The sequence below is a fragment of the Mus pahari genome, chromosome 8 (assembly GCF_900095145.1).
Source record: "Mus pahari chromosome 8, PAHARI_EIJ_v1.1, whole genome shotgun sequence".
Taxonomy (NCBI): domain Eukaryota; kingdom Metazoa; phylum Chordata; class Mammalia; order Rodentia; family Muridae; genus Mus; species Mus pahari.
In genome coordinates, this window is record NC_034597.1 from 20484 (window position 1) to 33645 (window position 13162).

Genomic DNA, 13162 nt, shown 5'->3' on the forward strand with positions numbered 1-13162 from the left:
CCCATGGGAGGAGGTACAGAGACAAAGTGTGGATCAGAGCCTGAAGGAAAGACCATCCAGAGACTGCCCCACCTGGGAATCCATCCCATATACAGCCACCAAACCCGAATATTATTGTAGATGCCCGGAAGTGCTTGCTGATGGAAGCCTGATATAGCTGTCTCCTGAGAGGTTCTGCCAGAGCCTGACAAATACAGAGGTGGATGCTCACAGCCAACCATTGGACTGATCTCAGGGGTCCCTGATGGAGGAGATGGAGAAGGGACTGAAGGAGCTGAGTGGGTTTGCAGCCTCATGGAAAGAGCAACAATGTCAACAGGCCAGGCCCCCCGGAGCTCCCGGGGACTGGACCACCAACCAAAGAATGCACATGGAGGGACCCATAGCACTGTCCACATATGTGGCAAAGGATGGCCTTACTGGATATCAGTGGGAGGAGAGGCCCTTGGTCCTGAGGGTGCTCAATGCCCTAGTTTAGGGGAATGCCAGGGCGGGAAGTCAGGAGTGTGTGGGTAAGTGAGTGGGGAAGCACCCTCACAGAGGCCTGTGTGGGGTGGGGGGGGGACTGGCTAGGGGGTCTCTGAAGGGGAGACCTGGAAAGGGGAAAACATTTGAAATGTAAATAAAATATCCAGTAAAAAAAAAAAAAGAAAAAATATATATGTATATATATTCACACACATATATTCTTAGAGAATCTCATTCAACATATTTACTTTTTTGTATTTATTATATGCCTATGGTTTTGCTTGCATGTATGTATGTATACCGCTTGTGTGCCTAATGCCTACAGAGACCAAAAAAGCGTATTGGATCTCCTGGGCCTGGAATTAAAAATAGTTGTGAGCTGCCATACGGCTTCTAGGACTCAAATCGTGGTCTTCTGGAAGATTAGCAAGTGCCCTTATCATTAAGCCATCTCTCCAACCCACAGAATTGTGTTCCCAAACACTCCACCCCACAACTCCTCCTAGAGCCATCCCTCCCTGCACTTTGCGTTCTGATTGATGATTGATCGCAGCAGATGTCTCGGTCCCTAGGCTCTTACAATCTTTCCTCTCCCACAGTGCTCCCTGAGTCTGAAGTGCAGAGACTAGGCACCAGTTTCCAGGTTACCCCAACAAGACATGATTCTAGCACCAGTTTCTAGGTTACCCCCCCCCCAACAAGACCTGTGTCTAGAACCAGTTTCCAGGTTAGCCCCCAACAAGGCCTGTGTCTAGCACCAGTTTCCAGGTTACCCCACAACAAGACCTGCGTCTAGCACCAGTTTCTAGGTTATTCCCCACAAATCTGCACCTCCAGGTTACAAGTCTGCCCCTAACACTTTACTTCCTAACCACCACCAATCAGGAGAAAAACAGGTTTGGCTCCCAGAACCAAGCAGCAATGTTAAAAGCCATAATGGGCCCCCAATCACATGTGTACCAGGCTAGGTACCCCTTTCTTGCCTCTATAAATGCTTGCCTAAAACTAGGCTCTTGCCTAAAACTAGGCTCAGGGCTCCCTTCCTGCTGCGTTAGAATTAGCAGGGAGCCCAAGCTCGAGCTTGAATAAAGAGACCCTAATGTGACTGCATCGCAATCAGCTCCTTGGTGGTCTTTTGGGGTTCACAAATGGAACAACACTTTAGTGCACTGGCCAGGACTCCAAAGGCTCCAGGACCTGACCCGGAAGGTCTCAATACCAGTAATGTCTGTCTGAGTCTGTGAGTCTGTCCATGTGTTTATATACGGTAATTCCTGTCCGTCTGTATCAGTTTCTAAACTCTGAGTGGTGCTACATTTGTAATTCTGTTCTGAAAAAAAAAAAAAAAAAAAAAAAAAAAGGCCTTAAATTTGTATCTGTGGCCATACACAGTTAAAGCAGATTTGCACCAGAAGTCATTCTGAGTCCAGGCCTGGGGTGGGAGTGGCCTCAGAAAGCCAAGGGCACCCACAACCCCCAATCTGGTTCCTTCCTAACAGAGAGGAAGGGACGGTCCCTTTTCTTGTGTATGTGCGCCACCTTCTGTTTGTCTCTCGTTCCTGCCTAATAGAGAGGAAAAGACAAATTCTTCTGTTTTGTCTTTGCTGTCTATGTTATGTCCATCATACATTTAACAATGGAACAGATGCCACCAGCTCCACTATGGTAAAACTAGGAAACAGAATCTTTCAGTCACCATTTGGAAAACTTTTTCTCTCCAAACAACAGGCAGCCCCACCTTATTCAACTCCTTGGGAGAAAAGACGACTCTGCCACAGGCAGCCCCATTACAGGTGGCAGAGGGGAGACCTGTTGCAAGAACACAAAGGCTTTCCCTTAAACCCACCCAGACTGGGACTTCAACACTGCTAAAGGTAAGGAGAGAGTCTAAGGCTTAGCGACCGACCGTCTCTTTTGGCAGATCCCAAAGCAGCTATAAGACAGTGCACCCAAAGATAAATAAGCTCTTAGAGAAGTAAGGAGAGCTCCACAGCTTTCTTTTTAAAAGTGTCATGGAGACATTCCAAAGTGAAAGCTGCAGTAGCTCTAGCTTTTATCAGTCAGGCAGCAGCAGATATTAAGAAAAAGCTCAGGGCCTGGAGAGATGGCTCAGCGATTAAGAGCACTGACTGCTCCTCTGAAGGTCCGGAGTTCAAATCCCAGCAACCACATGGTGGCTCACAACCACCCTTAATGAGATCTGACGCCCTCTTCTGGTGTGTCTGAAGACAGACAGCTACAGTGTACTTACATATAATAATAAATAAATTTTAAAAAGAAAAATAAAAAGCTCCAGAGGGTTGAGAGGTTAAGAAAAAGGAGTCTGAGAGAGTTAATGCTAACGGCAAAGAAAATGTTTAATTAAAAAAAGAAAAAGTGCAGGAGATATGTGAGAGCGAGAAGGCAACAGGCACATCCTAGAAAGCATGCTGTTGACAGCCATAGCCAACCAGAGAACTGGAAGAGAAGTCTGAAACAAATGGCTTCTAGAAACCAATGTGCTCACTCAGGCCCTGACACAGGGCCAGTGGCCTACCTGTGTAGGAGACATCTAAATCAAACTGCTTTTAGAAAAAGAGATAAGGAGGCCTTAAAGATCATAAATACCCCCACTTGAAAAGGAAAAAGATGTCCGGGGCAACTCTAAAACTAGAAGGGAAACCCATAAGCTTCCTTATAATTAATAGAGCTCAACATTCTCTCTTACTAAAACCTGAAGATAAAGCCTCTTTGTTTCTTGTTTGTTTGGAGTTTTTTGTTTTTGTTTTTGCTTTTTCAAGACAGAGTTTCTCTGTATATCCCTGGCTGTCCTGGAACTCACTTTGTAGACCAGGCTGGCCTCGAACTCAGAAATCCGCCTGTCTCTGCCTCCTGAGTGCTGGGATTAAAGGCGCGTGACACCACACATAAGCCTTTTTATCTAAGATAAAACCTCTTTAACAGTTTATAAATAACCTCCAGGTGACAGCAGAAACCAAACAAGAATGCCTAGAGGAGACCCAGGACCTCTTGGAGACCCTAGAAAATTTGGACTATCAAGACTCCATTAAGAAGGCTCTATCTGGGTTGGAGAGATGGCTCAGTGGTTAAGAGAGCTGACTGCTCTTCCAAAGGTCCTGAGTTCAATTCCCAGCAACCACATGGTGGCTCACAACCATCTGAAATGAGATCTGATGCCCTCTGCTGGTGTGTCTGAAGAGAGCGACAGTGTACTCATAGATAAAAAAAAATAAATCTTTAAAAAAAAAAAGAAAAGAAAAAAGAAGGCTCTATCTGCCAACCACAGTTGACCTGCCTAGATCTGGGGGATACATATTAAGAAGTCAGAGGTGGCTCCAAGGCAAGAAAGAAATGCCTGCACCAGCTTTGGGGTTCCCAGAAGTGACTAAACCTTTGCATCTTTTTATAGACAAGCTGTGGAACTGAAAAAGGGGCATACATACGCATGCACACACGTACACAGACACACACACGCACAGAGATGAACACACAGACACACACACGCACAGAGACAAACACACAGACACACACGTACACACACCTGCACACCCACAATGTTTCAGAAATACAAAATGCAAGCTAGAAGACAAAGGGTACAATGACAGTTACACCAAAGGCACTGCTATTACTGCCACCAGAGCCAATGAAGAGTGATTTTTTTTTTGGTACTCAAAAAATGTTCCACATTATCTTTAGTTTCTGAAGTACATTTAAAACATAATAACTTTGGGTTATAAAATGGCAGATACGTGATTTTTATTCAGGTACCCACTAAGTTAAAGTTCGATCTGTAGCTGCATAGCTGGGAAGATCTGAAACATCAAAGTCTTACCCACAGAGTTCCTTTTCTAATTCTTCACTTTTCTCCAGCTCATGTTCCAAAGCACGTGCCAGAGATTGTGTTGACTGGCTCACTCCATTTCGTTCCTTCTTTCTGTCCCTAATCTTTGACAAAATATTTATAAGTAGACTTTTTTAAATACCCAGAAGCTTATCCTTACGTCTTAAAACAGCATTTCTCATGAATTTATGACCAAAATGCACTAGAAATGGTTTATAAAATGCCAACTAGGAAAATTCAAATAATGACTTTTGTTAAAACACAGTACATTGAGTTACACCTTTGTCATGGAAGTTAAACTACTGGATATATTTGCTAAAACACAGGTTTTTAATATTTGGAAGCTGACAGGTGAGCAAGCAGGGGAAAACAGAATTATTTACTCATAAAACCCAGAAAGCCCAAGAGTATCATTCACGGATACTAGGCCTGGCAGTCATAATCTCCTCTGCTAGGCCTGGGGTTCACTTACTGTCCACACACAGACATTAGAGGGGCTGATGACCAACGCAAACCTGCAGGCTACAAAAGAGACTGTGGGCTTCTAGTGTGGGGGTTGGTTTTAGACAGGCTGTCGGCCCAAGCTGGCTTACAGTAAGTATACAGTATAGCCAGGGGTGACCTACTGTCTCCACCTTGAAGGAGCTGAGATTACATGGATGCCACTTGGTGGTCTGATGAGATTGACCCCTAGAGTCATACTTGGTCGGAAGCTGATAAGCTGTTGGAAGGATTAGGAGGTGTGGCCTGGTTGGAGATGTGTCCCCAAAGGTAGACTCTCAGGTTTCAAAAGCTCACTCCAAGCCAGGTGTCTCTCTGTGCCTGCTGCCTGCAGATCACAATGTAACTGTCAGCTACCTCTCCAGTTCTGTGCCTAACTGTGCTGCCACGCTCTCTGCCACAATGATAGAAAAATAAATAAAAACAAAAAATAAAAATAAAAAATTAATAAATGCCAGTAAAATTCTGTAAAGAATGTTTACGTGGCTTAGAGATTAAGATGCTGTACTGGGCAGGAGAGATGATCTGGAGACCAGGAGCACTAACTGCTCTCCCACGGGACCCAGGTTCAATTTCCAGCATCCATACAGCTCACAAACTTCTGTTAAGTATGCATGTGGTGCACTGAATATATATACTTAAGTATATATGTAGGCTAGACATACACATAAAATAAATAAAACTTTAAAAGATGCTACAGAACTTTCGTTAATAGTTTTAGATATTCTAAGGTGCTTAAAAATCATACTTTTATTATTAAGATAACTATAGAACATCCTATTTGATTTCTATTACATTTTTCATTTTCACTTAACTTGAGAAGAGAAAAATTCTCAGTCTTGCATGTACTAGCCCAGGAGTTCCTATTTTCCTTCACTATTTCTCTCTCGTTAAGTCGTCTCTATCTTGTTTGTTGTGGTGGTTTGAATGAAAATGGCCCTTATAGGCTAGTACATTTGAATGTTTGGTTCCTAGTTGGTGGAACTGTTAAGGAAGGATTCGGAGGTGTGGCCTTGTTCGGGGAGGTGTGTCACTAGAGTGGGCTTTGAGGTTTCAGGCCCAGTCTCTCTGCACTCTGCCTGCTGCTTTTCAATAAACTGCTCCTCCAGCACCGTGCATGTGTGCCTACTGCCTTGATCCCTGCCATGATGGTTATGGACGAACCCTCTGAAGCTGTGCTATCTGAAATGCTCAGGAGGACTACCCAGCCGCACGCGGGTAATAAACTTTAGCACCAATATATTTCTAAGTAGGGGCAGTTTTACCCTCCTCCAACCCCACAGTCCCTCACTTCCACTGGAGAAGAAGTGGCTATGGTTACCCTCTTCTCTGTTTGGGATCCCAGGACCTGTTAATCTGCCAGTCTTTGGTGTAACCTATCCTCTTAACTCATGCTCTTTTCATCAAAATGTCAAAAGTTTGTTTTGGCCTATTCCAATTTGTCTGGTTTCCTTTTATTCTTCTTCTTAGATGCCAGTTTTTTTCCTAAGGAAAGAAAGAAAGGGTGTGGATTCGGATTGTGGGGGGAGTTCAGGGAGGAAAACCCATATTCAGAATATGTTGCTTGAAAAAAGTCTATTTTCAATAGAAGAAAACAATTTCCAAAGCAAGACCTTCAAGTAACACAACTCCAGTGGATGTCAGCCACCAATTAGGGAATGGGAAGGAAGTACCATGCCTTGACCTTTGCTAATAAGACAGCAACCACCATTTTATCTGTTTCATGTACTGTGATATCTTGTGTGAGTCCATGAAAAAATCTGCCTGAGCCCCCCAGTCTCCTGTCCCATATTTAGACATCTCTATGGCCCAGAAAGACCCCATTACCAACTGAGCCTTTTTGTGTGGTACTGGATATTAGACCCAGCACCTTATGCATGTGAGGTTCGTGTTCTACAACTGTGGTATAGCCCCAGCTGTGGTTATTCATTTAGAGTGCTAGACTTTTCTATGAGCGCCAGAGTATCAACTACTTCCTTTCTTTTCTTTTGAATAATCTGCTTTTTTTCTAAACAGACATGATGATAAAGAGAGTCTTGTCACATGGCATTCAACTGTATTGTATGGAAGCCTGTGTCAGATGGAGATCTCATCTTTCTTCACCTCAGCATGTATATATTAACTACTCTCTAAAAAAGAAACCTATGATCTCAGAACATTCTGTAAGAGTTGAGTAGAGTAGCAATGGCTAATGATTAATTTAATTACATATTTCTAATTCATTCCTTTGGGCATCTATAGAAAATCCCTCATTACAGTTGAATAAGTATAAGAGGCTTGAGATACTAAAATAAAAGTTTCAATTTTTGATATCCTAATATATTTCTCTATGATACTACGTAAAGAATGTCTATTAGAACTCTATTGGCAGAATTCTCCTTATTGATGCATTGCCATATTATAGATGCAGGAAAAGCATATCAATGAGTAGACTAATAAGAATAATAAAAGCCTTTTTTGAGCCCCTTCATTTATGAGAATATCAGTCACACAAAGAGACAAGTCAATATAAACAAATACATCATTGCACCAACTTAGTACTCACAGTACAATCTTATGATCCCAATTTCTTTGTTTAAAATATTTTTAATTATGTGTTTACAAGTGTCTGTGTCTGGTAATGTGTACATGTAAAGGTCTTTCTAGACAAGATTTTGACAGCTGAAACCCAACATTCATGAAATGCTGCACAAATCATTAATTCTATGGATTCAATCAAATTCTTCTGTTAAGTCAAGAGGACTTGCACTCTTACATAAATTGTCACTATGAACACAGAAATTTTTGTCATTAACCCTTTCCTGTTTCCTAACATTTTCCCACTAAAGTAGCACTGAGGACAGGAAGTTTTCTCTTTATGGTGGCAGAAATGAATAGGAGACTGATTTACCAAATCGTCTCTTAACAGTTGATTCTCAATCTCTTCAATTTCTTCTGCTTGGTTCTTTACTGAGTCTTCTAACTTGAGACACTCAACTTCCAGCCTATAAGGTATTTTACAGAATAACTAATTATTTTCAATTCTTAATGATTCCATTCTTAAGAAACTGAAAAGAAAGATGGTGGAATTCAGAGTTGTGACCATGGAAATTACATAACATAGCACTGACTTAAATCCCAGCCTGAAATTAGGCATTGCACATAACATAAAGTCTCTATGGCTTAACAGGGGTGAGTTTATTGCCACAGCCAGCATAATCACCACACTACATCGCTGATCAGATTTACAAATATTTAAGGTATTTTGCATTCGGCTTTAAGTCATACTTCCATAGCAGATGTTCCATTCTTGCAGAACTCAGGACACCTTCTCTCTGTGGTTCTTCTTGCAACTGTGCCTCCTGCAACTAAAACAAACAAAACAAAGAAGCCTATGGTTGTCCCCAGAACATGTCTGCCCATCGACTACTTTCATACTATAATTCTACTCAAAACAGCTGCATCCATTCACCTTTTAGCTTTGGTTAGCTTCCGTGCTGGACAGGCTGAGAACAGAGTTGATAGAACAAGAACTTTGTCCCCGTGAAGCCTACAACCATACGGTCCACTCCTATATAATAAAGTTATTGACCTCTGCTCTAGTATGGAAGCACATGATTCTTGTTTTCAAACTTTATTTTACCAGATACTCAAGTGGAGAAAACTGATAAAATGGGGGAAACCCAGAAATTCCCTGTGTGAAAAATTTGCTTATATTTTAATACTATCTCCAAAAATGATTGAAAGTATGTCAACGAGTGTTCAGAGGATAACAATGATAATAAAAACCAAGATGATACTCTGGGTGGCAAGCAGATGTTTCATGAAATTGAGTGGAAGTGGTAAATCAGATAGGTCTATATCCTGGCTCCACTGAACTGGAATGAATTAGCTTTCTCTACCTCAGGGACTCTGACTCTAAAATGAAGAGATTCATTTATCTACAACAGTGGCCTCTTAGAATAAGAGTAATTGATTAGCTGTATGTGGTATTTGCTTTCAGCACCAGTACTTTGTGGTTTAAGCCATGGCAAAAGCTGGAATCATAGGTACCTGGCATGCCAGTAGAGGTCTTCTATGCAAGGAGTACTGTATCATCCTCACACTGCTGAAAGCAGCAGCCAACAGCGAGCACAAAGCCCATAATTTGTCCCCAATAATTCATAAAGCTCAAAGTGCACTAGCAACCAGTACTTCTTGTTCCAGGATATGAGATCACACTGTGAACTCCGAGATTGTATTAATTATTGGGAAAACCTCAGGTTTGAGTTATGGTGTGGCTCAGCCTTAGCACACCCCTGTAATCCAAGAGCTTTCTGCTTCAATATCATAAACAGGATTATGATATTAATTTAACCCTATGTCAAGAGGCAGAACAAGCAACCAGTTGACAGGAAGTGAATATATTATTAAGAAAAACAGAGAATAAGGAGGAGTCAGGAGACAGAGAGAAGCACAGGAAGTAGAAGAGAGAGACATTTGCTTTGAAGGAGGTTTTTTGAGATGGTATGAGAGAGGGGATGGATGGCTCTGGAACAGTGGCTGAGGAGGAAAGGTCAGCTGGATGCTTTCTCTGACCCTTAGTGCTAGCAGGCCTGCACCCTAGCATCTGGCTCCCAAGTCTTCATTAGTAAAAATCTAACAATTGGGATTTTATTTTTCAAAAAGACAGCAACTAATATCCACTTATAATAATTCATAAGTTACTTTTTCTCAGTACTTAATTTTCAGTATAATGATCACATAGTAAAATGCAAACATAACCTTCTACACTAAGCAGCGTGTAACTGATGTAGTGCTTGATAAAGACCAGCGTATTGCTGGGCTCTATTTTGAGATCAAGGTTCTTGAATCAATGCATTCCTAGTTGGTATTCATGCTGAGCTGCTTTATCCAGAACTCTGAGGAATAGATGAAGGAAATGTGGATTGCATATCGGGAAAGCAGTAGCCAGAATAAAATGCTGCAAATCTTCCTTCTCATTTGGCTGCATAACAAGGAACCCAAATCTCATTTGTCTCCATAGTTAGAAAAACATATTTTGGTCTTTGACAAAATAATTATCTTCTATTAGAATAAGTGCTTTCAATTTTCATACTTAATGGCTTACCCACATTTAATGAAGGACTTGATTTTATCCTAACAGATTGTTAAGCAAAAATGTGTTCCGTTTAAGAAAAAGTTACATGTTTATCAAATATCATTTCTCCTTCAATAAATGTATACTTATACAAGATTATCTCTTAAACAAATGAACAACGATGCAAAAACTGAAAGAGCAATGTGAAATTATAGGCTAAGTTGTTACAAACAGACAATAATTGACAATAGTAAGATCAATAATTTTAGCTGAATTATAATTTCATCATAGGATGAGAATTTAGTTAATACCTAATAATACAACAATACACTGGTCATACAACAGCATCATGGTCAGCAACTGTTGCAAACATGTGGTGTCCCACACATGATACTGCCCAATGTTACAACAGATGTGCTACAGTTGTGTAAATAGGACCTTTGGTGTTTACAAATGATGAAATCGTTAACAAACATGTTTTTTAAATAGTATCCCTTTAGTGACACACAAATACATACACACATACATACATATATATATACATACATACATATGTAAATAGGCAGACAGATAGATAAATATAAATAGACATTATATACACAATATACAAATTGATATAAATAATGTTAATCATATGAAACTTGCAGTAATAATTAATTTACCTGTGCCACACTGTTGTGTAAAGCTTTTAAGTTCATATTTAGATTGCCTAGGAACATTTCATGTTGACTGACTTCAAATTCTTCATTATAGCATTGATGGTATAGTGGTGACCGTAGCTGCCTTCCAAATTCTTCATAATATTGTCTTTCCCTACCTCTTAACTCAGTTTTCACTGTTCCATCACAACAATCATCATGTATTATTTTCTTATTTTGTTTTAAGGAAGACCTACAATTAAATATGCTCATATTAATATTCATTGTGGTTGTTTGAATGAAATTGGCCCCCATAGGCTTTAAATACTTGAATGTTTGATCCCCAGTTAGTGGAACTGTCTGGGAAGGATTATGAAGTGTGGCCTTGTTGGAAGAAGTGTGTCCCTGGGCATGGAATTTGGAATTTAAAAATCCCACACTACTCCCAGCTAGTTCACTCTCTGGCTCTGCCTCATGCTGCAGCTCAGGATGTAAGCTCCCAGCCACTGCTCTAGCATCACGCCTGCCTCCCTGACACCATGACCCTTTCTAAAATGGACTCTATCCTTTGGAACCATGAGCCCCAAAACTTAACACCTCCTATATGTTGCCTTGGTCATGGTATTTTGCCAATAGAAAACTAAGACATCCACTCATTAGAAAGAAAATATTAATATTTACAACTGAAATTTTCATCACAGTAATAAATACCTATTGACTTAATAAAGCTGCTATGTTCCCATTATTTTTCCCATTTAGTTCATGTTTTTATCTTGTATTTCAGTCTCTTTGAAAGATCATGTATACTCAAAAGATGATAGTGAAAGAATATTTTCTTTTTTTTTTTTGAAAGAATATTTTCTTGATTGGTAAGTTTGCTTAAAATTAACTCTGGTAAAGAATATTAAAAAGTCATTTTGAAATTATTCAGCTATGGTGCAAACTGATAATCATCTTTTCTACACTATTACAGTTATTTATCAACTAAAACAAATAATTTGGACTTAATCATTTTTTTAAAAGTTACTACTTATTAACAAGTTTCTAAAATAACTAGAAATTCAATTTTATCTTTTTAAAATATGCAAGTAGCTGGGCATGGTGATGCATGTGTTTAATCCCACAACTCAGGTGGCAGGTGGCTCTCTGAGTTCCAGAACAACCTGGTCTACAAAAAAAAAGTTCCAGGACAGCCAGGGCTACACAGAGAAACTCTGTCTCAATAAATAAATAAATAAATAAATAAAATATTACAAGTAACCCCAAAATGATTTTACAGTGTTGATAGAACCTTAAGATACCACTACACAACAGCTGCCTGCACTCTGCCATCATCTGACTAGAACAAGGAGTCTAAACCTGTTAACCCATTTTTTTCAGTACTACAGCCTATCTTGTCGAGTATTATACATTTCATGAGCAGTTTCAGAAGCCAAATTTGAATAGTATAGGATCTAATAAGTAATATATACTTGCACCATAGAAATGTGAACCTTTGATATGTGAGAGAAACATGATCAATAATTACTCATTTATTTTCATTTCCTTTTAATATTGAATGTATGCATGATATATGCATATGTTCCTGTGTATGTGCACTTGTGTATGCATCTACACATGACATAGCCAGAAGCAAATGTCAGATATCTTTCTCAATCATTCTTCATATTATTTTTGAGTTAGAGTCTCTCTCTAGACCTAAAGCTCACTTATTGGCACAGACCGACTGACCAGTGAACTCCATGTATTCTCCCTTCTCATCAGCCCTTGTACTGGCATTACAGATGTTCAACACAACACCAAACTTTTCCTAAGTATCCTAAGGAACAAACTCGAGCCCTCTGTTCATATGGCAAACACTTTACTTATTAAACCATCTTCCCAGCCCTACAGGGTTTTTGTGTTTTGTTTTGTTTTGTTTTAAATTTCATGTATACCAAAAACCAAAGTATTGATAGGTCTGGGTTTTGTAGCATATATATGAGACTCTAGTGGATCCCAAGCAGTGAAAATTAACTAAACACTACAATGTTTACATTCTAGGAAAAAAAAAAAAACTGGATTCGGGAAAATGATCATTTTATAGTCTTGTGATATACAATTAAATTAATGTGAACTAGCCTGAGTACAGTTTAATCCCTTCTTTAAAGTTCCTACATTTTCAGTCAATAATTACATCGAATCTTTAACTCAAAATAAATAAAAGAAATATAAAAATATTTATATTATGTTTCTTGAAGTATTAATAGCAACAGAATTGTGAAAACTGCCATAAAAAATCTTACTATTCTTATTTTGGAAGAACAAAAGTCATTTAACTGTTAGAGTTATTTTAGTTAAAAACTGATACTATGGGCCGGGCGTGGTGGCGCATGCCTTTAATCCCAGCACTCGGGAGGCAGAGGCAGGTGGATTTCTGAGTTCGAGGCCAGCCTGGTCTACAAAGTGAGTTCCAGGTCAGCCAGGGCTACACAGAGAAACCCTGTCTCAAAAAACCAAAAGAAAAACTGATACTATTACCAACAATATCTTCTATTGTTTTTACCATTTTAAAACTTTATGTGTATGAGTGCTTTCCCTGATTGTATATCTCTGCATCACAGGCATGCCTGGTGCCCATGGAAGCAGAAGGGAGCATCAGACGCCCAGGATCGG

At 39.8% G+C, this 13162-nt stretch overlaps 1 protein-coding gene across 1 annotated transcript in view; it reads right to left on the reverse strand.

The window, feature by feature from the left end:
* The window catches only part of LOC115064556 (uncharacterized abhydrolase domain-containing protein DDB_G0269086-like), a gene marked incomplete at its 3' end in the record, with an annotated part of 46416 nt that overhangs the window by 16741 nt on the left and 16513 nt on the right, over positions 1-13162 (reverse strand). The window contains exons 4-6 of the mRNA XM_029541676.1: positions 8078-8157; positions 7701-7794; positions 4301-4413 (exon numbers count right to left, since the gene is read on the reverse strand). Of these exons, the coding sequence (XP_029397536.1) occupies positions 4301-4413; positions 7701-7794; positions 8078-8157 (287 nt within the window). The remainder of the gene's footprint in view (positions 1-4300; positions 4414-7700; positions 7795-8077; positions 8158-13162) is intronic.